At 49.2% G+C, this 27,510-nt stretch overlaps 1 protein-coding gene and 1 non-coding gene across 4 annotated transcripts in view; one reads left to right on the forward strand and one right to left on the reverse strand.

Moving 5' to 3' along the window:
- The first annotated feature begins 8 nt into the window (after positions 1–8).
- Positions 9–27,510, forward strand: part of WWC1 (WW and C2 domain containing 1) — a 151,648-nt gene continuing 124,146 nt past the window's right edge. For 2 of the 3 annotated variants that reach the window (XM_059174249.1, XM_059174250.1), the window contains exon 1: positions 9–759. In XM_059174249.1, the coding sequence (XP_059030232.1) occupies positions 641–759 (119 nt within the window). In that variant the 5' untranslated portion in view covers positions 9–640. The remainder of the gene's footprint in view (positions 760–27,510) is intronic. The other variant, XM_059174251.1, reaches the window with a different exon arrangement.
- Positions 19,365–19,466, reverse strand: LOC131832882 (U6 spliceosomal RNA). Its single transcript, XR_009354233.1, has one exon. It is a non-coding gene; the product is annotated as a U6 spliceosomal RNA (small nuclear RNA).

A 27,510-nucleotide genomic window follows, 5' to 3' on the forward strand; every position in this document is an offset into this window, starting at 1 on the left:
GGGGCGGCCGGCGGTTCGGACTGTCCCACGAGGGGGCGCGTCTTGGGTCCTAGGACCCGCCCTCGCAGCGCTGGGCGCGGGGAGGGGACCCGGGAACCCAGGCGCCCAGCGCTCCGCCTCCTGTTTCCGGGGCAGCGCGGTTACCTGCACCGCCCGAGCCGCACCTGGCGGAGGCAGAAGTCGCAAAGCGAGAGAGCGCAGAACGCCGCAGCGGAGAGTGGCGACGGCGCCCGGCCAAGGGGGAGGAAGAGGAGGAGGCGGTGGTTGCAGGCGGCGGCGTGGAGGGCGCAGCGCGCAGCGCGGCGGAGGAGGGCAGGCGGCAGCTGCGCTCGGCTCGCTCTGTCCCGCCGGCCGGGCGCGTCCCCGGGCCCGCACCGCGCCGCTGCGGGCGCACATGGCAGCGTGAGAGGCCGGTGGCGGGAGCAGCGGGCAGCGCCGGGTCGGAGCCTCAGGGCCGCATGGACCGCGGCGCCACCGCGGCCGGCCCCCACTAGGGCCCCCAGTCCGCGGGCGCCACCCCACCCCCATCATGGTGCCTCGGCGGCCGCCCGGGCTGAGTACGGCCGGCCGGAGCCGCTGAGCCGGGGGCCCCCGCGGCGACCGGGAGCTGCATGGGGGAGCGCGGGCCGCGCTCGGGAAGATGCCCCGGCCGGAGCTGCCCCTGCCGGAGGGCTGGGAGGAGGCGCGCGACTTCGACGGCAAGGTCTACTACATAGATCACACGAGCCGCACCACCAGCTGGATCGATCCGCGGGACAGGTAGGACCCCGGGGAGCCCGCACACCTCGCGTTCCGGCCTGGGCCCCCTCCTGCCCCGGGGACCACCAGCCGGGACTGGGCCGGGGGTGCAAGGGAACTCTGTGAGCCTCTTGCGCTGTCTTTAGTTTGCCACCCCCTCCCCAACCCCCCGCTGTCTGGGGCGCTGCTCCTGCTGGGGTGGGCTGCTGGGAGGAGAGGACGGCCAGTGGGTTGGCCCACGCAGTCCCACCGCCACCCGTTTGGAGGGCTTAGGCCCCAGCCGGCACCTGCACGGAGTTTTGACCTTAAGCTCTAGCCCCGCCCCCTCCGCCCCCTTTAGGAAGAGGTCGGGCGGGGGCGGGGGAAGCAACCTAGCCGAGTGATTCTGGGGCTTCCGGGGGAGTCTTTCCCGGGCAGATGGGGGGAGATGGGGAAGCATCTGGTTAGGAGGGGGTAGTTGGGACCCAGGATCCAGGGGGAAACTGCTGGAGGAAGAAGGACACTAGGCAGAGGGGAAGGCAGCCTGGAGTGTGGTTTTTGACAGGTGCCTGGGAGGTTCTGAGAAGAGCGCAGGAGCAGCCAGGGGGCCTGGAGGCCGGGAGTGGGAAGGAAAGGAAGGAGCGGGGGAGGGCTGATGGGGAAGATTGGTTCTCCAGGAATCTTACAGCAACTTGGAAGCTCTTAGGATGCAGATGGAGGTGAGAGGCCTCCCGCAAAGCCCAGCCCATCACCTCGTTCTCCTCCCTTTCTTCCTGAGGGGCCAGAGCTCCTCAGCCGTGTACCAGCGCGTCGTGACCTTGGTGGGCACCAAACTGACTGTAGCACGGGATGTGTGTGTGTGTGTGTGCGCGCGCGCGCGCGCGCGCGTGCTGAGACAGGTGGAGTCTGAGATGAGATGACTGGTGTGGTTCTTAGCTTCCAGACTTTCTCCCGGTTTTGATTGCTTGGCATTTCTTTACACATACCATCCCCATGTATATCCTGGGGTGCCCCCTGGGGGTAGGGGTGGAGAGGACCACCCTCTGAGATTGCCTTGTCCTTAATGTCTTGGTCTGTGGTCCTACTGTCTTAGGAATGTGGAATTTTCACCTCGTCATCGCGACCTTGGGTATCAGGTGCCTGTAAAGCCATAGAGGTGAATTTTTTGGACCCTTCATCTGGCGGGGTTGGGATTGAGGTCCCAGAAGTCCAAGATGGGGTGTGTAGCAAGGTGAGGCTTTAAAAAAAGAGGCAGAAAGAAAATTTGAGTTGAGATTCCAAGTAGTTTCTGTGAGCACTTTAAGTTCATTCATTTAACATTTACTGGGTGCGTGCTTTATTCTCAGTACCACACGGGATGTCTCATTAATGTAACCTGGAAGAGAAATCAAGAAAAGAAAGCTCTATGCCCAGTGTGGGCCTTGAACTCACTAGCCCAAGATTGGGATTCGTGGGCTCTACCAACTGAGCCAGCCAGGTGGCCTTGGAAGAGAAATTTTTTTTGCTAAAGGAAGCATCCCATGAGCAAGCTGCTTTAACCACTGAGCCCCAGGTTCCCTGTTTGTCAGATTAATTGTTTGCTTGGAATGGAAGGACTAATAGAAGAATTCTGAAAGTTGGAAGGGGCATAGATAATCAGCGCCCAGTTCTTATTTTCAAACCTAAGAAAAAATTTGAGGCCCTGAGGTGTGATTTGCTTGAAAATCTTGATCTTTCCATCACTCCCCATATGCCAGACTCTTTACCAGCTCTTGACATTCTGACCTCCAAATTTGTCCTGACTCACTATCCTTCCCTGCCCCACTCAGGGTCCTCTGTACCAGGGATGCTGTTGCCCTGTTGGTGAACAGGGCAGCCCCTTGTTCCTTATAGAACAGACATGAGTTCAGTCTTCTATTTCCAGCCTGGTTTTGGTCCCAGCAGCTCACTGAGGCTGGTGTGCTGTCAGCGGCTGGACGTTGGAGGATAGCCCCACATTGAGCGCTGCTAACTTACCCTAGGTCACGAATCTAGGGACTTCTCTGGGGCCTCTGGGAGGATAATATAGCTATAGAAAGCTTCTCAAACAGCAGTAATTTTTCATCCCTGGACAAGGGCGAATGGAAAACTGACTTGGCTAGAGCATTATTTTTTAAATTTTGGTATCATGTGAACCACCACCTTGATGTTGTACTAAATGAACTTGTATTGTGTGACTTTAAGTCAACTCAATTTGAAAATTTTTTAACCACTTCTACAAATGGGAAACTAGTAATATCTGTTGGCATAAATAGAAAGGATCCTGAAAGAAATAGTAGAGGAGGAGTAAAATAACAACCCAGCGCCATTATATGTTAGGTCTGTACTGTAGCTTGCCCATATCTCAGCAATAGGTATGCCCAACCTTTGTGGGCTTTTTTTTTTTTTTTTTTAATAAGATTTTATTTATTTGAGAGAGACAGAGGTAGTGAGAGCGAGTACAAGCAGGGAGGAGAGGCAGGAACTGGCTTCTCACTGGGCAGGGAGCTCAACAGGGGACTTGATCCCAGGACCCTGAGATCATGACCTGAGCTGAAGGCAGATGCTTAACCGACTGAACCACTCAGGTACCCCATTCCCAGCCTTTGTTTTTAAACAGACTGGCAAGCATTGGAGAGGAATTAAAAACATAGTAGCATTTAACTGAGCCACTCACTTTCACCTTGCAAGTCATTGGTTTTAAATGCATCTTTGTACTTCCTGGTCATCCTACCCACACTAGGTTAGTTAGGGGGTGCCGAAGTTTGGGGTGCTGAGGTGTTCCTAGCACAATCCTGGGGTCACTGTTAAGGTGGGCTAACTGAAAATTTGGGGAAAGGGCTAAGTGGAGGGCGTCCACTTATGGCTGTCTGGGATTTCTCTCCTGCACACCCCGTTTGGGATTTCTGTCTTACAGTCTTACCTGTGTGGCCTAGGGTAAATCACTTGACCTCTCTGAGGTACAAGTATGTGCTCCATTGGTGAGAGAAGATGGTTGATGAGAGGTGTTCACAGGACCCTGCCAGGTCTCAGATGTGATTTCAGACTCCTCGGCCTCACCTTACCCCTCCCGACCCCATGGCAGAAGGAGAGGGGGAATTGTAACAAGGAAGAGGAAAAAAAAAATGACAAAGTCAAAAAGAGCCAGACACCTTGGGGTGGTGGGGTAGGGGAGATAAAAATCTACCAAGGTGTTTACATCTCTCCATCTAATTAATGCTCTTAAACAAACGATCACATAAAAAATAAAGTTCTACTCCTGAAGCTTATGTACGTGTGTGTGTGTGTGTGTGTGTGTGTGTGTGTTAGCATTTGTCTTGGCTTTTTCCTTACCTGAATCAAGGGGATGCCCACCCATTCCCTTGAATTTAAAAGAAGTAAGTCAAACAGGCCTTCAGTCAGAAAAGTGATTTCTTAGCCACGAAGAACAAAATAGCGTCTCGGGTTACCAACCCTGAAGAATGTCTTGGCACATTCCTCCCTCTGGGGCTGAGCTGTTTTCTGTGCTGTCCGCCATGGAGGCTGCTGGGGGTAGGGAATCCAGTTTTCCGCTTCCCCTTTCACCAGCGGGTTAGAAGAGCAGCCAGGCAGCCAGCCTTGCCAGCTCTCTTCCCTTCTCACCCAGGGCAGGACTGGGAGGCCGAAATTCCTGAGGACGGTTGTCCCAACAACCGGAGAGAGTCCAGGGGGCAGCTTGGGCCCTGCCTACTGGGCCAAAGGCTCCCACAGCACCACACGCTCCTCCTGAAGCAAGGCCGACCTGGAGAATCAGATGCTCTGGCCTCAGAGCTCAGCCCCTTGGAGCAGTGTTCCTTCAGCAGAGTAACTCTGGGTGCTTCTGGGAGCTCCCAACAAAGGGCCAGCGTTCCTTGTGTATTTAACTTAGTGGTATGCAAAAACAAATATGCTGATTGTTCTCCGAGGAAGAATGGATTGTTTGAACTGGCCTTGCCAGAGAAGGTTCCTGAAGCCTGATTCCTGCTCATTTGGTGGTGTACGTTCAGACCCTTCTTCCAGGAACCACCCAGGAGCTCTGTGGGCACAGTTTCCGAGGCTGTTCTGGAGGCCCACATGGCTAAGAGGCCATGTTAAGAGGACTCCACAACTTCTCTCATGATTGGGGGAACATGTGCTAATCCTGTTCTTTCAGAAATTACTTCTACTATAGGAAGTTGGGCTACCATCCAAAGAGCTTAACCTCCTTCTAGCCACAGATCCTTATGAGAATCCGATAAAGGCTAAAGATGCTTCTGGAAGGAAAGTGCAAATTCAGTTTTGGCACATAATTTCAGGGGGCTCTTGGACCCCAGGTTCATACTCCTGCCATAGATTAACCTAGAAATTGCTCACCAATTTATATGGGCTTTATAAAGAGAGCTTTATATGGGCGATTTCCTTTACTCCTTCTGACAAGCCTGGGAATAGGTACTATGATCTCTGAGGTGCCTGAGGCTCCGGGGGGCTGAGTTTGGTGAAAGCCAGCTTTTGTGGAGGCGAGATATGATTGCTAAGTGCACTGATGCCCACACATCTGACTGCTGCTCTGCCCTGCTCCACCGCCTGGCCTCCACTGCCTAAAGAATTTGGCCTTGGGGAATGGAGTGGGGACAGGCCTGACTTCACTTACCTGTAACCATTCTGGTGTGGCCCGGCCACAGTTAACCAGAGAGCAAGTGTGGACAGTGGAAAGAGGTGAGCTTTTGAATGGTGGCATCTCGGATGTCCTACTTGCTACCCAAGTGACCTTGGCAAGTTGCAAACCTTGGCTTTTGTCTTTTCTACAATAGGGAGGTACACATAGTTGTCAAGGGTAGTTACAGATGTTAAATAAGCTAAGTCAGGTAGAGCAGTTAGCACAGAGCCCAATACCCAGGAGGCGCTTGGGAATGCCAGTCCTTCTGGCTTTTACTTGGAAGTGCCTGTGGAACACTTAAATCAAATGGGGACTGAGTCTCTGCCCTGCTCTGTAGCAGTTTGCAGCTGGGATGGACCTTTCCGGTCATGTAACCCTTCCCTCTTGTTTCACTGATGAAACGAAGACTCAGAGACAAGTGACTTGCCCAAGGTCACACCTTGAATCACTAGGAATGGTCTCCTTCCCTCTTTCTTTTATATAAACTTTTCCCTAAAAATCAGATCCAGTTTCTCCTCACCCATTGTAATGATTCGGGAATATTTTAGGCTTGTGGCTGAGTTATTTTCCATAATCCTTTCTGACTGTGTAGACTGGCAGTTTCCTTTCATACCATCCCAACCGTTTGTGAATCGTGTCCTGGGAATACTGTGACACTGAATTTACTCTGTGGTACTCACTGGGCTGAGCCTTTCCTGTTAGGATCTCATTTCATCCTTTCACCAACCTTGTGAAGTAAGTACTGTAATTATTTTCGTGTTCAGAGGAGGACACTGAGACTTAGAAAGGTAAAGCAAGTTGCTCAAGGTCACCAGTAGGTGATGCACCTTGAATTGGAGCCCAGGTAGTGGGACTCTTGAGTCCACACTCCTATCTGGAACTCCTAGCTGTTCCAGATAACCCGTCAATAAGGTGGGCTTGGGAGTTTCCATGTATTCCTGCGCTGAAGCCGACCTGCTGTGCCTCTCAGGGAGATATTGAGGATGCTTGATCAGTGCCTGTGAGATCCTCAGCAGATCAGGAGGCTGTTGGGCAAAAACCCCACCTTCTGGAAGCAGCCAGCTAACCAGAGCTCTGGGAAAGAGAGCACAGAAACAGAGGCAAAGAAGTTCTAAAGGATACAGTGTGTGTCGAGAGCTCAAAGTCATTTCCAAGTTGCTTGGGTAAATGTTCCCAGTGGCCAGGGAATTAGTAGCCAAGGCAGCTACTCTCCGTCATCACCCCCTCCCCCTGCCCCGGCTTTTTGCCTAGCCAAACTGACCTGATTCTCCAATCCCCCGGGATCCCAGGTAGCTGTGAAACACTGCTCTTTTGAAGAGAAGAGAATCAGGTTGCCTTAGTTACTGGGAGGGTTGTAACACCAAGCTCAGGTGCACATAAGGAGAGAACAGTGCTCAAATACGTCTGAGTTGGAAGGTGGCCGGCATGTTGCTGCAGACCTTCCTGAACTGGAAGAAGCCTTAGTCAAGTTATGGTGGCATTTCCAGGGTTTGCCAAGTGAGGGGCAGTTGGCTGTCCATGCTGATTGTCAGGAGCTCTCTCGGGCCATCTCTCTCTCTCCTCCAGGCAGTGAGGACCTGCAACCCCCAGCACCCAGAGGGGGGCTCTGGACAAGAAAAATCCACTTCTTTTGGAGAAATGGCTGGGCTGACATCTCCTGGGGCTTCCACTTGGGCAGGGCTGAGGGCTGATTCTGGGCTGAGCGTGTGTGAAAAATTCACACGGCCTGTGTCTTCCAGCACGGGCAGGGCCAGTCGGTAGCAAACCCTGCCACAGAACAGCGAGAAGCTCTGCTTGCTGCTGACAAGCTTCTCGGGCTGCCTTGAATCCCTGTTTCAGAGTGAGATAAAAGAAGAGAAAACTTAGAAACTGGATACAGTGGTGTTTTGTTATTCAACCTTCACCAGCAGGCCATTAAGCCTCCAGCTCCTGAGCAGAAAACCTCTTGCCAAAATAATGGGGGGAGATTGAGACGGGGACAGGCGTTCACTGTTGCCATGTTGGGAGCACACAGAACATTTTCTAAAGATGCTGGATGAGGGCGGGGGGAGCCGGTGGAGTCGAGAGAGTGGGGAGGAGTGGAAAAATGGACAAGTGTGGTGGGTCACATTCTCCAGTCCTCCCCCCTTCCCCGCCCCCCCGCAGTTGCCTCCTCAATGCTTCTACCCATGACATCTCACCGTTGGGAAGAAATGGGATCTTTCAGTTTCAAATGTCTGCCAAAGAAAAAGGACCCAGGCTTAAGTTCTCACTCAATGGTCAGCCAGAAAAAAAAAAAAAAAAAAAAATGAAGCTGCATCAAGATTAGGGACACCTTTGTTGCCTTTTTTCTTCCCCTGCTCCATTCATCACTCTCTGGCAGCCGGGACACCAGGCCAACGGCAGCTGCTGACTTTCCCCAGCCGGCTGCCTGCTGTTGCTGGGCCTGGTTCTGTAGCAGCCCAGCTGTCCCCACGCTGGCTTTCTCCCCGCCCAGTGGCGGTTGCTTGTTTGATTGGTCACTGGGGCAGCCCTTCTGATCCACTGACTGGTGCCTGACTTGGAAGGATGAAATATCAAGATACAGGCATCAGGTGGCTTCTAGGATGAGGTGACCTTGGGACAGCCTTCTGATCTTGCATCTGTTGTGGCTTTTCTTAGATAGTTAGGGCTCTGTAAGCATTTCACTTCGTATTCCAGGAATTTCCTCCCAAGTGCATGGCTTGTCTTTTTACTGCTAACAAGGCAAACAGTAACTGGTTTTAACGTTGGCGATAATGAAGATAATAATAGTTCGATGTAATCGTCTCTATCCAGTACCTGCCGTGCGGCAAGCTCTGTTGCTCATTGTAGATTCCTGGCATTTTGCAAATAGGGAAACTGGGACTAAGAATGGGCAAATGACAAGCTCAAGGTCAGGCAGGTAGAAAGGCAGAGTTGGAATCTGAATCGAGGTCCATCTGATTTCAATGCCTTCCTCTTGGCATGACGGCACTCTCAGTAAATTCAGAGAGAGGAAGGGAAGAGAGAGAGGGAAGCATAAGGAAAAGGAACTTTTTAACGACAGAGGAATCAACAGAAACACACCTATTAGTGTAGTGTTCGCTGTGGAGAAACACGATTGTGTGCTTGCAGCCAAATACGGGTCCCACAATTCCACACTATTCCCTGCAATTGATAATGTCTTCATAAAGATCTTCGCAGGGCACCAGACCAAGTTCTGGCTCTCTCGTTACACATAGTCAGTGACCTCAAATTAGTTTCTTTTCCTCAGAGTAGGACCTCCCTACACCCAAGGATGACATGACACCAGACTCGGCAAGTCTTAGCCCAGTGCCGAGTGCATATCAGTCTTTCTGATGGCACCTGTTCCTGGTGAGGCGCATTTGCCCTCCTGTACATCTGTAGGGGAAGTGGAATGATCATTCCTTCCTTGGCAACTCCAGTGTCTTCTGGTAGGCCAGGGCTCATTCTGGGCCACGTTGACATCAGAGCTTGCAAACCGCCTTGGCAGCACTCGTTAGATAAGTAAGTCAATAAAGTCTACCCCCCACCCCACCCCCAGTCTTATCGGAGACAAGCCCTTCTTTGGAATTTCTGGAGCGGAGTGACTCTTGGCGGGCGAGCTGGCACCGGAGCTGAGTGTGAAGCAAGGGTAATGAATCGCGGTTGTCAAGGCAGAACTGAAAAGGCTGCTGCAGAAACTGGAGGTATCTGGAATTCATCTGTGACTCCTTGATACCATGTCTCCTCACTCCAGAAGTCCTTCCTTCCTCTCCACCCCCCGCCTCCGGAACTGCCGGAGAGCCATTTGAGGACCCAAGCTGCTGATTTTAGTGTGGTGGTGGTGCAGAAGGTCCTTGGTACTTATCATGACCCACCCAGCCAGGGCTGGCCACTCATCCAGCAGGTATTTATTGAGTGCCTACTGGGCTTCAGGCTCCGTCGCCAGGGCTGAGATCAGAGCAAAGTCCCTGCGGCAGCAGGGTGCACCCTTGGGTGAGGGAGAAGGGCAAACAGTGAAACAGATAAGTTACATTACAGCTGGGGGGCTTGGTGTTCTCCGAAATTCTTTTACCCATCTTGGGAAGGTGGAGGGACAGACCCTCCACCTCCTGCTGCCCCTGTTGGCGTTTGTGGTGTGAACTTAAGATTTGGACCTGGGAGACATTTGTGCCTTCGGCAGGGTGTTGCCAAGAGCCTGTCAGGATGAACTGGGCACTGCACTAGGAATTGGGAATGCAGGGGTGAGACACAACAGTCCGTCTGCGACTTGTAATATTTACTACAAATGAGTAAGAGAGTCATCAAGCTATGCAGATAGAGTTAGAAATGCCAGGCTCTCTGGACCTTGGTTTTCCTTCCTCCCCTGTTTCAACTGGACTCATTTAATCATTCAAAAATATTTATTGAGTGCCTGGAAGTGGGTAGGGTGTCTGTAATATGCCAGACGTTATTCCAGCACTGGGGACTTGGGAGTGACAGGACCAACAGAAATCCTGTCCTCGTGGAGCTTACACTTTAGAGCAGAGGTTGCCAAACTTGGGGAAGCATCAGAACCAGCCGGAGGGCTTGTTAAATCCCACTCCTACTCCCTGCCACCGGTGCCTGGTTTGTGTCCATAGGGGTGCTGTGGGGCCTGGAAATTTGCGTGTTGAACCTGTCCCCAGATGTTGCTGCTGGTCCTTGCCCTGCACTGCTCCCGGCAGTCGATTCATTGAATCCTCACAGTAGCCTGGAAAAGGACTGTATTATTCCTGTTTCACAGACAGGGAAACCGAGGAAAGCGGCTGAGGATACCTGGTCCTCATTCTTATGCCAAGAGAGCGAGAGAAAGTGGTTTCGGGAGCAAGCGCTGTCCCTGCACGGCTGTGATGGCATGAGCATACCCTTGTCCTAGTTCTTTGGCTATCCTGAAGCCCAGCGGTGGCAAAATCTGTAGGGGTCCCCCCTCCATTGTGAAAGAAAGCACAGGGAAGCAGGAAGTCTGAAGGGATTCTGGAAGCCAGAGGGACCTCTCTTTACATCGGAATGTATAGGATCTCTGTATCGGTACTCAGGAGAGGATCAGAGGGAACCCTCCTCTCTGTTTCTCATTGGCGCTGAGCCAGGACATCCATGCCCAGCTGCTCTGCCGAGAGAGAGGGTTGCCGGGCTCCTTCACCCCTTGGAACTTTCAGACCCTCCTATCCCCATCCGACCTCAGCTCTAGGGAGTACAGGGGAGGTGTGTGGAAGAGGCAAGTCCCTCTCTGGATTCTCGCTGAATCCTCACAATTTTGAGGGAGCCAATGTCCATTCTTGGTCCCCTTGACCACAGTTTGGATTTTATATCCCAGCCTTGTCAGTGGCTAGTTCTATGAGCTTGGTTACGTTACTTAAACCTTAGTGAGTCTCCATGTCTTCACTGGCAAATGAGAATACGTTAGAGTGTACCTCATAGGGTTGCACAAAACCAAATTAGAGGTGTCTCATTATAAGTTCTAAACTTAAATAACTATAACTATTCTCTGGGTAGTTCTACAAGCAGCAAGTAAGGCCTCCTTGGTACATTTTATTATTATTATTATTATTATTAAAATTTTATTTATTTGGGCACCAGGGTGGCTCAGGTGGTTGAGCATCTGCTTTTGGCTCAGGTCATGATCTCAGGTCCTGGGATTGAGCCCCACGGGAGGTTCCCAGCTTAGCAAGGAGGCTGTTTCTCCCTCTGCCTCTCCCCTGCTTGTGCTCTCTCTGTCTCTCAAATGAATAAATAAAATGTTTTTTAAAATAAATTTTGTTTATTCATTTGAGAGACAGAGCACAAGCAGAGAGGAGGGGAAGAGGGAGAGGGAGAAGCAGGCTCCCCCCTGAGCAGGGAGCCTGATGTGGGACTCTGAGATTATGAGCCAAAGGCAGACATTTAACAAGCTAAGCCACCCAGATGCCCCTCCTTAGTACATTTTATAGCTTTATCGGTCACTATATAATTACTGCTCAATTCATATATTTTGAGTACCAGAGTTCTTGGGCATAAACCATATTCTTCCTGTTTCTCTGGGAGAACTGATCATACTTCAGCGATAAACATAGTCCAGTAAACAATGACTTTTGCTAGAGGGGACTACTGAAAGGTATCTTAACAGCTCAAGGAGTTTCAAAAGGAGCCTGAGTGCTTTATTTCCATCGCTGACATAAAACAAACATTTGCCAGCTGCATTGGAGACCCTGGGTATTTCTTTTAGCTTCCTTACTGGTCACCCAGCCCAAGTTCTCAAAATGTGGTCCCAGACTAGCATATCAGCTTCTCCTGGGAACCCATTAGAAACACAGATTCTCCAAAAAAAAAAAAAAGGAAAGAAAGATAGAAACAGATTCTTGGGACACCTGGGTGGTTCAGTCGGTTAAGTGTCTGCCTTAGGCTCAGGTCAGGCTCCCAGGGTCCTGGGATGAAGCCCCACATTGGGCTCCCTGTTCAGCAGGGAGTCTGCTTCTCCTCCTCTGCAGCTCCCCTTGCCTGTGCTCTCTTGCTTACTTGTTCGCGCTCTCTCTCTCATAAAGAAAGAAAATCTTAAAAAGAAAAAAAAAAGCAAAAAAGAGAAATTCAGATACTCACATTCCACCTACTGGATCCAAAACTTGACTCTACTGCCCCTCAGTCTCAGATCAACTGGCCAAATGTTTGCAGCCAGAATGACCTAAGATATTTTGTTAGTGATCACAGGGAGAAACTGACCAGATTTTTTTTTTTTAAAGATTTTATTTATTTATTTGACAGACAGAGATCACAAGTAGGCAGAGAGGCAGGCAGAGAGAGAGAGAGAGAGGGAAGCAGGCTCCCTGCTGAGCAGAGAGCCTGATGTGGGACTCGATCCCAGGACCCTGAGATCATGACCTGAGCCGAAGGCAGCGGCTTAACCCACTGAGCCACCCAGGTACCCTGAAACTGATCAGATTTAAAGAACTCTCTGAGCACTGGCAGGTGGGGCCAGTTGAAATGGTCTTCATTGGCTTATGACTATTTTAGTATCATCCTCAGACTTGTATTGTGTAAGATAGACCCTCATTCACACTTTCACCAGACCCGACCGTTGCTTGACCTCCCACATCGAGCTTCAGCTCACAAATGAAGGTTAGAAAGGCCCTCCCCATGTGCTTTGCCTGGCCCCCATGGCACCTTACACTGTAGTAGAACAGCGTGGCCCCCTCCTTGCATGTTCTCCATTTGGGGTGGTTGGGTAGCCTGGTGGCTGGCACACAGTAGGAATGCACGAGTCAGGGAATGAATGCTCCCTAGTTGGGAGTTTTAGATTCTGCTTCTGGTCAGAGCAACAAGTCATTTGCCTTCCCTGAGCCATAGCCTCCATTGCTCTACCGTGGAGGAGTAATAACCTTTGGTCCCCTTTCTGCAACAGAGGATAGGAGGTTGTGTTTGGACCTGGGGGACAAAAGGATCAGTCAGTGATTCTCAAGTTCAACTGCACATTGGTCTCACAGGAGGAGAGTGCTAAAAATACCCATGTCTGGCCCACTCCCAGACATTCTGGTTTAATTGGACTGCGGTATGGCCTGGGCACGGGACTTCCAGGGTAGAGCCAGATTGGAGAACCGTGACTGTAGGTAGATAATGGTCTTATAAACACTTGCAAGGTTTCAGTGAGATTATATGAAAGTACCTCCTAGAAGGTTTTAAAAATAAAGATTTCTACAGTTCTATATAGAAAAATTGAGATGATCTAGGAAATATTTAAAAAGCAGTTGTGGTAGGGGAGAAGTAGATCTTTGGGGGATTTCAGTCACCTTGCTGTACCTGCCTTGTGATTTCTTTCCTGGAGTGTTAAGGATCAGAGAGATTTAAGCTCATCTTTACTTTAATGTGAAAATCTTTAAATTCCCATTGCAGCAGTAATGCTTTTGAACAAATTGGTCTAAGCTACTGCGGAGTTGCAGTCTTGGGGGTTGGGCCCCCAGTGCTGCTTCTGTCTGACCTCAGCAGAACCCCGTCTGGATTTCATGCACACATCTGTGTCCTTGAAACTCCAAGAGAGTGGGGCGTGCAGACATTCTCACCATATAGATCATAGCCTGTGGGTAAGAACTAATAATAGCTAACATTTATTAAGACCTTAGACTGTGCCAAGATCTGGGCTGTGGGCTTTGAATGCATTATCCAATGTAATTCTCCGAGCAGCCCAGTGAAGTAAGAACGATACCATCTCCATTCTGCTGATGGGGAAAGTGATGCATAGGGGGTTGAAAACTTGCCCACGATTGTAAGCTAGTAAGTAGCAGAACTGGGATTCAGATTCAGTCTGCCCACCCCAAAATGCACGTTCTTCACGATCGCGTAGGTCAGGCAAGGCTGTCAAGGGAGAGCAACACTGACTTCATCCTGGTCATTCAGACCAGAACCCCTTTCAGTATGGTGATTCCTGCACTGACCACTTTTTCCAGTTGCTCGGGGTCTGTTTGGAGAGGCCAGGCTTTCGTGTTTGCTCTACTCCTGTTCTAGCAGATGTCCCTTTTCAGGAAGCAGGGTGAGTGAGCTGTTTTTCAGAGTACAGTAGGTTTTTTTCAAAATCTACCCCCCAGGGATGAACGTCCTCAACCAAATTTCTCCGTCCATGGCGGTGATCAGCATCTCCACTTTACCCTCCTTATGGGCTGTGTTCAAGAAGTCTCCATCTCTTACTACTTTGGCACCAAAGACTTAGCAAGAATCAAGTTCCTCTTGGACTCTTGGTGTCTGCCCAGCGTATGGGCTTGGTCTGCAGCACTCTTGCTTGCCAACTAGAACATCCTTAGGATGTTTGTTTTGGGGTCCCTAGAAGTCATTTGGGGCATCTCAGGCCCGAAGTGGCTCTAACTGGGCATGAACTACCTTCCAATTCTATTGCACTTGGTTAGAACTGAAACAAAAGAATGTCATTACCTTTGTGTATTTGGTTCCTGGTGGGAACTGTACTAGGAACGGAATCCCATAGTGAATAAAGGCTAACATCGCCTCTCGTGGAACTTAACAGCCAAATAATAAAAACATAAACATAATTACAGATCATGAAAATGAAAAAGATGCTGTATTAGAAAATAAGTCCTTGTGATTGACACCAGAGGTCAAGGCATAAAGTTGTAAAGTTCCAGAATTTGAAAAACTGGGTTTGCTGTGAACTTTAGATAAGATGCATTTGTAATGATCACTCGTCTCCCTCTTCATACAGGGCTTCTTAATTCCGGTGAGTAGATTGTGATCCTCCCTGTAGTGACCACCAACAGGGTTTCTTCTCTCCTTGGGCAAAGGAGCCACATTTCCCCTGAGTCCGGCATCATCTGCTGACTGCATACATCTGAACTGCCGGAGTGGCTCAAATGCTTATTTCCAGGCCCAGCCCCCGTCAGCATAATCAGAACCCATGGATTATGTGGACCCAGCCCCCATGTGTGTGTGAAAGGCACCCTCAAGTGATTTTGATACCCTCTTAAGTTTGAGAGCCCCTGAACCCAACCAGGACTAGAATCCCTTTGGCCTCTGCCCCAACCTGGCCTGCTTTTTGGACCTCCTATCGAGGAAATCTCTTCCTTCTTCCAGACCTCTGTGCATTCTTCTCCAGTGTGCTCTGGCATTCCCTCTCCAAGAATAAATGTTCAGCCTTTTGTGCTCCCACCCCAAAGAAGAACACAGAGGAATTCCATAGCCACTGGCTCCGTAGCCCCCACTCATGCTCCAACACTGGACATCCTCCTCCTCCTCCCAACTCCTCCTCTGACCGCAGTTCCAGAAAGGTCACAGGAGCCCCACGGTGAGCTCTGACTTCCCTGTACCACCTGACAACACGGCGGACCCTCCTCCTTTCCTGGTGTCTTTGTTTAATTTTTGTTTATTTTGTAGAGATGTAATTGACTTGTAAGTTTAGTTTTAGGTGTACAGCTAATGATTCCGTATTTGTATATATTGCAAAATGATCATCACAGTAAGTCCAGTTAATATCCCTCAATACCTAGAGTATTTTTTTCTTTTGTGACAAGACCTTGTACTGTCTGCTGTTAGCAGTTTTCAAGTATGCAATGCAGTATTGTGAACTATGGTCACCATGCTGCATATCCCATCTCCAGGCTTACACATCTCCAGGACTTATTTATTTTGTTAACTGGATGTTTGTACCTTTTGTCCCCTTTCACTCATTTTGCCCACCACACCTCCTGCCTCTGGCAGCCACCAGCCTGTTCTCTATCTGTGAGCTTGTTTTGTCTTATTTTTGGATCCCACATATGAGATCATATCGTATTTGTCTTTCTCTATATTATTTCACTTAGCATAATGCCCTCAAGGTCCATCCATGTTAACATAAGATTTCATTCTTCTTCATGGTAGGTCTATTCCATTATATATATACACCACATTCCCTTTACCCATTCATTCATCAGTGGCCACTTAGGCTGTTTCCATTATCTCGACTGTTGTAAATGAGGCCTCCGTGAGTATGGGGTGCAAATATATTTTTGAATCAGTGTTTTCATTTCCTTCAGTGTTACCCAGAAGTGAGATTTCTAGGTCATATGGTAGTTTTGTTTTTCATTTTTTGAGGAACCCACATACTGTTTTTTGATTTTTCAAGATTTTATTTATTTGAGGGTGCCTGGGTGGCTCAGTGGGTTAATAAGCCTCTGCCTTTGGTTCAGGTCATGATCTTAAGAGTCCTGGAATCGAGGCCCACATCAGACTCTCTGCTCAGTGGGGAGCCTGCTTCCCCCCCTTCTCTGCCTGCCTCTCTGCCTTCTGCCTACTTGTGACCTCTCTCTCTGTCAAATAAATAAATAAAATCTAAAAAAAAAAAAAAAAAGATTTTATTTATTTGATACAAAGAGAGAGTGATCGAGCATGAGCACACCAGCAGGGGGAGCAGCAGAGGGAGAAGCAGGCTACCTGCAGAGCAAGGAGGCTGATGTGGGTCTTGATCCCAGGACCCTGGGATCATGACCTGAGCCTCAGGCAGATGCTTAACCAGCTGAGCTCCCCAGGTGCCCCCATACTGTTGCTCCTAGTGCCTGCCCCAGCTTACATTCCCTCCAGCAGTGGACGGGCCTCTGGTAATGGATGGTGTTGACCCTCTTCTATGGGCGGTCACTCTGTTCCAGGACAGGGAGAGCATTTTGCAGTCTCACCTCCCATTGCTCTTCCCTAGTAGTGTCCCGTGACCCCATACTTCCTGCTACCTCCTCTCCAGCGAAACCTGAAGGGCCCATTACTAGTTTCCTGCTGGACATCATTTCTGGGTCCAGACACACACTGTACTCAACTATAGAATTAAACCTGAATCCAGTCCTTCCCATGAGAAGATCCCCCTATAATGACTAAACATGCCTGGTTCAACTTCTAAAGATCCAAAAAGTGTGCAGCAAAACGTAGGTATTCCTCCGCCCGGTACCCATGGGCCCAGTTCCCCCACTACACACAGGCCACCATCCTCTGAATCCCTCCCTGCCCCTGTCTGGCTGCCAAGTTCTGCCACCCTTTCTTATACAGGCTCTGACACCTGCTTCCTTTTCTGTTTATTCCTACTGAGGCTTGTTTGAAAATAGAGGCCAAACTAGAGGCCTCTCCCTTCTGGCCAAGCTGTGGCCTGCTTTCAGATCGGTCTTGCATAATCCAGTGCTGACTGCCCCTCTCACACTCTGGTCACCCCACCCCCAAGTTTGCGGAGGTACAACCTTCTTAGCCTGACCATCAAAGCTCCTCAAAGCTGGGCCTGCCTCATTTTCTATGTCTCTAATGCTTTGCCCCGCTTTCCTCATTAGTAAGATGAGGGTAGTAGTAGTATTGACCTCCTCCTATTTTTAAAGATATTTTTTACAAAAAACCTTTCCCATGCACCTTTTGGTATCTTTTACATGTTGGCATATAATTTTAAACTAACAGGGAAATTACAAAAATATAAGAAATTTCCATATACCCTTTACCCAGATTTACCGATTTTTACTTGTTGCCCGTGTAGCTTATAGTCTCTCATTTTGTGTGTGAGTATGTGAGTCTAGATATGTGTGCCTATGTATACAGACATATGTAATTATGTGAAACCATGACGTATATAAACCATTTAAGAGTAAGTTGGTTATAGGGGTACCTGGGTGGTTCAGTTGGTTAATAAGCTCCCAACTCCTGATTTCAGCTCAGATCTTGAGCCCAACGTTGGGTTCCATGCTGGGCACAGAGCCTGCTTTAAAGAAAAAGCTGGTTATTACTTTTTTTTTTAAGTTGGTTATTACTCTTAAGTTGGTCATCATGTCTCTTTGCCACTAAATACATCCATGTTTGTCCGTATATGTGTATATAAGAAACAAAACGTGTTCTTACATAACTACGCTACGTCCAGTTTTAATAAGCTTCTGTTAAACTATTTAAATACTTTGCAGAGTGCCCCGCAACGTGTAGGTGCCAGTCATCGTTGCTGTGGTTCGTAAGCTCTCTTGATCAGTCCTCTGTGTGTGGTCCACCTGGGTCAGTGGCAGTCCCGAAACAGGCAGAGCCTTTATGCCGTTCTCCCAGTGTGGGCCCGGTTCCCAGCCCCAGCGGTATCCGTGGGAGCCCCACATCCCTCCCAGGCCACAGGGATGCTGCCTGCTCCACGAGGCCTTCCCTCATCCACCATCTCCCGCCCGGCTCCCGCCTGGAAGGGATCTACTTTAAGTCCAGTCTCTTCTAGTCCAAAGCAGGGAAAACCCATATCAGATGGCTCTGGGAGGAAGAAGCTGCTGTGAGCTTAGATTTCACAGGAATCTAAGGAAGGGAATAGAGGCCCGCACTGCTGGGCAAGTGGGACTGCAGCTGGAGGCCACCAGAGGTTTCTGCTACCTCCCGATACCTGCAAATAGCAGATCTAAAATGTGTTCATGAATTCACAGTCAGTTCTGCCTCTAACTTGCCGTGTAAACTTGGGCAAGCTGCTTAATCTCTTCGAGCCCCCGTGTCCTTGCTTCTTACAAATAAAGCTAAAAGAATAGCCCAGATTTTATTGAGTGCTAAGTGCTGCACTAAATGTCTTATATTTACTCAACCAACTGTCTAAGGGAGGTGCTCTAACTCTTCCCATCTACAGAGGAGGAAGTGGGGGCATGGAGGACCTAAGTTAGTTGCCCAAGGTCACACGGCTAGAAGGTGGCCAGGCTGGGATTCAGTCTCAGGCTTCTGGCTCCAGAGTGTCCGCTCTTAAATGAGCACCCATTCCAAAGGGTTCTTGGGAGAACTGCAGCATGAATGCTTCCACGCAAGGCACCTAGCAGACAGCAGGGCTCAGACTTAAGGACTCACAAATGCTAACAGCTTAGACATTATCAGAGCTCTAGGGGACCCTTATCCCCACCATGGCCCCAGCCTGTCTCATAACCCTCCAGCCCAGCTGTTAACCACAGTTAACTCAGTGGCCAAAAATTTAGTGCTGATTTGGAAAATTACAGAGCTGACCTTGAATTGGGCTCACCTGGTACTGGAAACCAGACTCAGGGATCCTGTGGTACCAACCACAGCAGCTGCCTGCCCAGAGAGTCTGTGGGCAGTTGGCCATCCCTAGATCATCCTTTCTCAGAACTTCTGAGTTGATTGTTTTGATTCTGTGGCAGTGAGTAGGACTCAGTGGTTCCTGTATCTGAGCGCATGCTCGATTCAGAGCCCTGCTCTGGCCTCGTCCCCATGTGGCAGACTCCCACTCATTAGTGTGACCCCTACCCTCTCGCTGCTGGAAGTGTGGGCTGTGGACCAGCACAGCAGCACTGCCTGGGATCCCGCTTGTTAAGACTGCAGGATCTCAGGCGCCTGGGTGGCTCTTGGGTTCAGCCTCTGCCTTTGGCTCAGGTCATGATCTCAGGGTCCTAGGATGGAGCCCCACATTCGGCTCTCTGCTCAGCAGGGAGCCTGCTTCCCCCTCTCTCTGCCTGCCTCTCTGCCTACTTGTGGTCTTTCTCTCTGTCAAATAAATAAATAAAATCTTAAAAAAAAAAAAAAAAGAACACAGGATCTGACTCTACCCCAGGCCCCCTGAATCAGAAACTGGTTTTGGCTTTTTGTTTTTCATATGGAATGCTTCACAAATGTGTGTATCTGCCTTGCACAGAGGCCATGCTAATCTCTGGATCGTTCTGATTTTAATGTATGTGCTGCCGAAGCGAGCGGCAGAGACTGCATTTTAGCAAGATCCCGGTGGTCCTTAAGCATGTTGATGTTCGAGTAGCACTAGCTAGACCATTCAATAGGGCTTACTACTTCACAGCCCTGGTTTTTCTGTTTGTTTTAATTTTTTGTTTTTGTTCTGTGGCTGACTGCCTCTTACTAAGCTCTGATGTTGAGCACACCACGTATTTGTAATATCAGTAAACATTGGATTATTACAGTCAGTCCTAAACAGCATCAGGGGAAAAGAGTTTCTCAGCCTGCTCCCAGAGCTCCACATGGAATAAGGGAATGAAGCTGGATGGGTATGAAGGTCAGTTCAAAGGAGGTCACCCTGCCAAGAAAAGGCAGGTCGGGAGACTAGCGTATTCAGCGGCTGGGCCAGAGCAGAAGGGGGCTGTGTGGGAAGTCCCCAGGGTGGCAGAACATGGCCCTTGGGGACATGGGGCTGTTGGAAGGTGGAAAGTCTTAGGAGGGTAGTGCCTCTGACTCTAACACATAATATGGAGGTGGCCCAGCAGGCAGTGGGCAGAGATCACAAAGGCAGGGTTCCAGCCCTCAGGGAACAGTAGCAAGAGCAAGACAGGGAGGCGTAGGGTCCTTGGGAAGGTCCCCCCATAAGCTTCCCAGGCAGGGGCTTGAGCCAGTGAAATAAATGGCTGGACTAGCTCCGGGTAGGGAAAAATAGTGCCATGAGGGTGCCAGCAGAAACAGTGCCGATGGCCTGGGTGGAGGAGCCACAGTGGCTGGTGGAGCCAGAGTCCTCACCTGCAGCCCCGGGTCCAAGTCAGGAGGAGCCTTTAGGGGGTGGTACTGGGGTAACAGAGACCAGACTCCCAATGGAGCACCCAGGATGGAGGGGCAGGGAGCCAGTCACGGGCAATAGAGAAGGTCTGTAAGACGTCCGTAGACTGCCTTGCCTTTCCTGACACAAGGTTGGCAAGGAGGTGTGGCCAGATTCCAGAAAGCTTACCTGTCACTGCTCGCTGGGCCCTGGTTCACCTGTGGACAGCCTTTTGGCTAAAGTGTGGACCTTGCCCCGACACCTTCCTGAGATAAGGCCCACCGTCATCCCATGGAACACAGTGACAGCCGTCCACGTGAGTGGAGTTCCTCACACCCTGCTGGGGTTCGCTTTCGGTTTGTTTGACGTTGGTCATGTCTGTCTGTGTAAAAGGACTGAAGAACGAGTCATTAGTGAGCTGTCCAAAGTCCCTTTGGGAACATTCCAGGAAAACAATATTCCATCAAAGCCACAAGTGGCTTTTTTTTGTTGTTTTTCCCGTTCCTTCAAAGCAGGGTTTCTCAGACTGTGGTCCATAGACCTCCTGCCTTTGACTCCCCCAAGGAGCCCACAGAACAGATTCCTGGGCCCCCACCTGAAATACACTGAATCCGAACCTCAGCGGGGGCTTCCAGGATGCTGCATCTTTATTGGATTTGATTTATTGGAATCTAATTTTAAATATGCCTCCCAGACAATTCTAACACGCCTTAAGCTTGAAACCCTCTCCTCCCCGCGCCAGGAAGCGCTCTCCTTGCTTTCCATGAACCGAGTGTGTGCCCTGCCTGCTGATTCTCCCTCTGAGCCCTGCTGCCCATCTCCCCTCCTCCGGCTTAAAGACCTCCTCTTGAGGGAGCCTGCTTTGTCCCAGCTTGCGTAAGGGCAGCTGCTGTGCACCTTTTCCCCCATGCATCCACCAGGAGCCATCCTCCTTTTCAAGTCCATGTTCTCCACTGAATGGGGTAGTGGCCTATCAGCCGCCTGGGCCCAGCACTGCCTCTTGCACACAACTGTACCAGTAAACAAGTGGATGGATACTCCCAAAGTCACCTGAGAGGCGACAGGAAAGTCCCGGAATAAAGGATGATGATGATAGATGCTTCCTGGTGAGAATCTGTCACGTCCTGACTCTTCTGGTCAGTCTGAAGTCCTAAGTCAGGTTTTGGACCCAGAGAGCCAGTGTTGGACCAGAGAGCTCCCAGGGCTCTGAGTGTCTGCGGACACCGCCCACCTGTATGGGGCGGAGGCGTCTCCTGTGGGAGCCGAGCTCTCTGTCTGCCGCTCAGGAAGTCTCCTGATGTGGAGAAAAAAACTCAAGGATGGTGTGCCAGCCCCGGCCCAACCCCACACCCAGGGCCGCTAGAATGTGCAAGCCTTCGCCTTGTCATGAGGCATTAAAAAATAGAGCTTTGGCGCCATGGAACTCCCATGAGTTCTTTACCCCCAAGTTTCTCAGCGTTTGCTACCGTGGTTTTCTGCGTAAGCCTCCGTATTGCTGTTTGCCAAACTGGTAACTGTTGGCCCAGCGGGAATCCCATGGCCTGTCTTTGTCGCATCAGTGAAGGGAGAGCCAGCTGTCTGTGGTCGAAGAATGCTGCCCATCACCCATCTCTGAAAAACTAGCTGCAGTTCCTTACTCTTCACTGGAGTACCACAAAACCTGCTGTAGGAGTCCAGGGTCCCTCCTCTGAGCTTGCCTGCTTATCTGTGTGCATGGCACGGGCACGGAGGTGGGGGCACCTGGAGGGACTCTGGGGTTAGCCTAGACTGCTGTGACCTCAGGGGACCTCAGCACAGGAGACAGCTGACCTCTTGATGCATGAGGGCAGGGTAAGGGCAGTCTGCTCTCAATCCAAAGTGGTGCCAGAACCTTCCTTGGTTCTTTGAAGAGAAAGGAGTGGCTGAATTGGAGGGGCAGGGCTGAGCCGCTGAGGGCTCAGCATGCAGCAGGCCCTCAGCAAATGCGGCTTGAGTTGAGTTGGTAAAAGGGAAGCGTCCAGTTCTCGTTGATGTGGGCTGTGTCAGAATCTTCAGGCGCTTGCTATATAATGTCATGAGGGAATCAGGTATTAGAAGATCATAGTTAATTACTGAGTTTCTTTTGTGTATTTTTTATAAGGATATTATTTCTCAATCTATTCCCTTTCTTTTCTCATCTCCCCGGATTACACTCAATTTGTTTCTAGGAGGAAGGCAGTGCTGTGCATTATTTGGTCAGGATTTTATATTCAAAGATAATAAAGTTCAAAAATCCCTCTGGATGCTGATGAAACTTCCTAGAGGTTGTGACAGTCACCGTGTACCAAGCCATTGTACATGCATTCACTATTTCGCTTGTCCTCACCTTCCGGATGAGGCTGCTGAGGCCCAGAGAGAGCAGGGATACAGGGAATTTATCAGCGTCACACAGCAAGTTGGCGCGAGGTTGGGTTTCCATCCAGGACTCAGTGCTCATCACTGCCGCATGGTCTCCTGGAGGTCGTTGGCTCGCGCTGATGTAACATTGCTAACACTCTTTGAGTTCTCCACCACTTCTCAGAGGGTTTTGTGTATGTGTCCTGATTTGAGAATTAGTTAAGCTCTTGCACTCTCCAGGGTGCAGCGACTGGAATCCAGGCGCTGGAGGAAGTTCCTATCTCCTTCCTAAAGTCCACGGGCAGCCAGATCCCACAGACCCTGCTCTGCAGGACAGTGAGGACAGGAGGTGTTGCCCAGCGGTTGGTGGGCAGCATGGACGGAGATTGTGGAGGGGGTGGGGTCATGATGACCCACGGGGCACCTGATCCCCCGTCAGCTCTCACACTCGGGCCCTCTCCGTGCCACAGCCTCCTCTCCTAGTTCCCTCTTTGGCTCCTGCCCTCTTAGAGTCTTAGCTGTTTGGAAAATTGAACACAGAGGTCTTTTCAGAAAGAGTCTTGTTCTCCAGTATTCCTGGTGTCCTTACTCACTGGAGAGAGAGACAGACAGAAGCAGGATTGCGTGGGAAGGAGAGGCAAGTGTATGGGAACCATTGAGATGCAATTGCTAATGACTCCTGGAATTTGTGTCCTAAACGTCCAACTTGCATGCAGGGGTGCTGCCCGCCTTTGTGAGGGGCCAGGCCTCACTGAATGATGTGTTATCAGAATGGTACCATAGCCTTCCGACGGCTTGAAGATCCTGGTGTTAGGAGGACATGGCCATGAGGAGATGGAGAGCCCTTTCTACACAGCATGATTTAGCTTTAATTATATAACCCCTGGGCCTGCTGGCCCTTTGTTCTTGTTCTCTTTGACAAAGGATTTTTTTTTTTTAACTTTCTGATTAGAAACCAGTAGTGTAAGCCTGCTAATCTAACCTCTTTTGGCTTGGCATGTGAACCAGGGAAAGGCCATAGCATTTAATCTGTTTGCAAGGGCCCTCTCAGTATCAGAAGTTCAGAAAAGTCGTCGTGCCCCCCTGCCCACTTAAAAAAATTATTTAGGGTCATTTCTACTGTAATTATAATAATAGACATTCGGAGATGTATTACTTTTTAGTTTACTTTTTGAAACATTAGTTTACTTTTTAAATCATGTAATTTGGGGGTGCCTGGGTGGCTCGGTTGATTTAGTATCTGCCTTCGGCTCAGGTTGTGATCCTGGAGTCCCAGGATCAAGCCCCACGTCAGACTCCCTGCTCAGTGGAGAGTCTGCTTATTCCTCTGCCCCTCCTCCTTCTCTGTCAAATAAATAAAATCTTAAAAAAAAGAAAAAACATGTATTTTTGATTGGGTAAAATATACATAAGATTTACCATGTGAACCATAGTAAGCATCCAGTTCTGTGGTGTTAAGCACATTCACTCTGCTATGGGACTATTACCACTGTCCATCTCCAGAACTCTTTCCATCTTGTAAAACTGAAACTCCTCTTTTTTTTTTTTTAATTTTAAGATTTTATTTAGTATTTTTTTAACACAGCAAGACTGACACAACAAGAGAGGAAACACAATTAGAGGGAGAACAGGCATCCCTGCAGAGCAGAGAGCCTGATGCGGGGCTCCATCCCAGGACCCTGGGATCATGACCTGAGCTGAAGGAGGATGCTTAACCCACTGAGCCCCTCAGGCGCCCCAAACTGTGCCTCATTAAACTCTCTGCTCCTCGTTTGCCTCTCTGTAGCCCACGGTGGCCACCATTCTACTTGCTGTTTCTACCAGTTTGACTGCTCGGGCGACTTCATATGAATGGACTCCCACGGTATTTGTCTTCTTGTGACTGGTCTGTTTCATTCAGCGTGACGCCCTCCAGGTTCATCCATGGTGTCCCATGAGGCAGAATTCTTTCCTTCTTTGAGGCTGACTAGTATTCCATTGTATGTAGATGCCATGTTTTGTTTATCACTTCCCATTCACGGGCCAGGGTTGCCCTCCCCATTAGACTGTCATGAATAGCGAAGCTCCAGACACAGGTGTACAAATATCTGTTCCCGTACTTGCCTTTAAATCTTTTGGCTTTATTCCCAGAAGTGGAATTTCTGGATCATATGGCAATTCCACTTCGAATTTTTTGAGGAGTCCCTGCACTCTTTTCCACAGTAGCTGTACCATTTAAACCCACAGCAGCAGGGTGCAGACCTTCCCTTTTCCCCGCCCCTTCACCAACACATTTGTGATTTTCTGGGTTGGTGTATAGTAGCCATCCAAATGAGTGTGAAATGGCATCCCGTGGTTTGGATTTGCGTTCCCCTGATAATAAGCAGTGTGGGGCATCTACACAGATATTCTTAAAAAAATCTAACTCCTCAGGGCACCTGTGTGGCTCAGCTGGTTAAGCGTCTGCCTTCAGCTCAGCTCATGATCCCAGAGTCTGGGCTCAAGGCCCCGCATCAGGCTAGTGGGGAGTCTGCTTCTCCCTCTGACTCTCCCCCTTCTCATGCTTCTCATGCTCTCTCTTTCTCTCTCTCAAATAAATATAATCTTTTAAAAAAAATAAAAAATCATCATGTCCTTTCAAATAGAGAGAGGCAGTAAAATGTATGTTCAAGGAGCTGAGTCCTAGAAGCCACACAGCCTGGGTTTATTGCGAGTCCCACTCCTTACTGACTTTTGTTACCTGGGTCCACTGCAAGACCTCTCTGTGCTTCAGTTTCTCATCTGTGAAATGGGATCCCATGAAAACAGATCTCACAAGCCTACTGGGAAGACTCAGGGCATTAATCCCGTTATGTCTTGTAGAATACTTGCTATGGATGGGCCGATGGCTTTGCGTCATTACTCTTAGTGGACAGAGTTGAATCTGCTGCCTTCCATCAGCCAGGAATAGTTTTCTTCTCTGCCAACTCTTTTTCAAGTAGGGGTGTTTGAGGTGAGATGGTGGCTAGAATCTGGTGGCTTTTCACATCCCAAGGGTGGGCACGTCAGGGGGAAGAAGAACCGTGGCAGCCTTTGATACCATCCTGAAACCTGACAGAATCTGGTTTGGAGAGTGAGTGTTTACAGAGCTGGTAATTGGTAGGGAAGTGGGACTGGGCCTGGCCATCTAGTGGAAAGGAAGCTGCTGTGGTTCCTCAACCAGTAGGCTTTACAGCAAGTAACCATCTGGAGGAGGAATAGCTCCTAATGCCTTAAAGGAAGACAGCTAAGGTTTGGGTTGCTACCCGTATGACCATAGGGCCTGGGTAACTGTTCCCAGGCCCGCATTGCCTGTGTCCCCTGTGTCTCAGTGTCTGAGCCTCCATATAGTGCCCCATCTGTAGAGCATTAGCCTCGTTCCAGAGAGATCAGGGTTTGCTTTCCCTGAGGTAAATTCCAGGCATGCCAGGAGAAGCCTGGGGTTACAGCTTTCCCTCTGCTTCCCAGAGCACATCTCTGACTTGGTACCCTCAGGGGAAGATGTCCTGGCAAAGTCATCCTCATTCCTGATCCTTCCCTAAAGCCTAACCCAATTTCCTTAGCCAAACAAGAGGAGCAAACTCACTGAAGGAAGGGAGAGCTTCCCTTCTCCTGCCTTCACCTGGTTAACCATCTTTTCCAAGCCCAGCTTGAAACATCATTTCCTCAAGAAATCATTCCCTGACTCCCCAGATGGGGCCAGGTTTGGTGTTTACATACGCTCGTAGAGCAGTATTCTTTTCCTTTAAATCAGTTGTTCGATGATAATTAGCTAATTAGATCTCATGTGTTTTCTGTTTAATGTCAGCCTAGGACTCTTCTAGACAGCCATTCTCAAAGTGTGGTCCCTGGCGGTCCTGGAGATTCTCGGAGGGGGTCTGTAAAGTCAAAACGTCATGATAATACTAAGAAGTCATTTGCCTTTTTTATGTTGTGTCTATCATGAGAAGACTGTGGAGTTTCTAGAGGCTACATGATATATGGTTTTGCAACAGGCTGATGCAAATACATCTCTTAGGACTCAGCTGTCTGTTAAGCCATACATTAAAGTTTTGCAAAAATATAAAGTAATGTGGCTCTTCTCACCAATTTTTTTGGAGGGAACTTAGAAAAACATTTAAGTATAAAAGCACTTAAATTATAAATCTGTTATACAGTAAAATGTTTTAAAATTTATATTAAATTTATAAATATAAAATTATATTTAATTATAAGCATGTGTGTGTTAACATGCGATGGGATTACTGTTTTTATTTTCAAAGAAATTAATAAATATTTTCAAATTTTTTCTGTTTTGATTCCTAGTATGGTAAATATTGATAAAGAAAACACACATAAACAGAACCTCTTTGGTGTCCTCAGGTTTTAAGATAGTGAAGGGGACCTAAGACCAGCGGGTTTGAGAACTGCTACCCTAATCATGAGTCAGTAACCTCTTTCTATGAAGATCTAGATAGTAAATATTTTAGGTTTTGTGGATGATACCACTTGTCCTAGCCACTCAAATTTAGAGCACAAAGGCTGTCATAGATAATATGGAGACAAATAGGCATGGCTTGTCCCACTGAAAACTATGTTTACAGAAGCAGGCGCGGCATGCGTTTGGCCTGCAGGCGATAGTTTGCCATCCTCTGCTCCAGACGATAAGCTACAGGTCAGGAACCCCATCTAATTTGTTAATTACTTTATCCCCAGTACCTACCCCCTGGTCTGGTCTACTTAGTAGGTATTCAGCACTTTTAGCAATTTAGCTGCTGGCAGCACAAGTCAGAATGTATAAAAAACAGTGGTTTAGCTTCAAGATTTTTTTTTTAAGATTTTATTCATTTATTTGACAGAGAAAGTGAGAGAGCACAAGGAGGCAGAGCAGCAGAGGGAGAGGGGGAAGCTCCCCACTGAGCAAGGAGCC

This window comes from Mustela lutreola, chromosome 5 (genome assembly GCF_030435805.1).
Source record: "Mustela lutreola isolate mMusLut2 chromosome 5, mMusLut2.pri, whole genome shotgun sequence".
NCBI classification, from domain to species: domain Eukaryota; kingdom Metazoa; phylum Chordata; class Mammalia; order Carnivora; family Mustelidae; genus Mustela; species Mustela lutreola.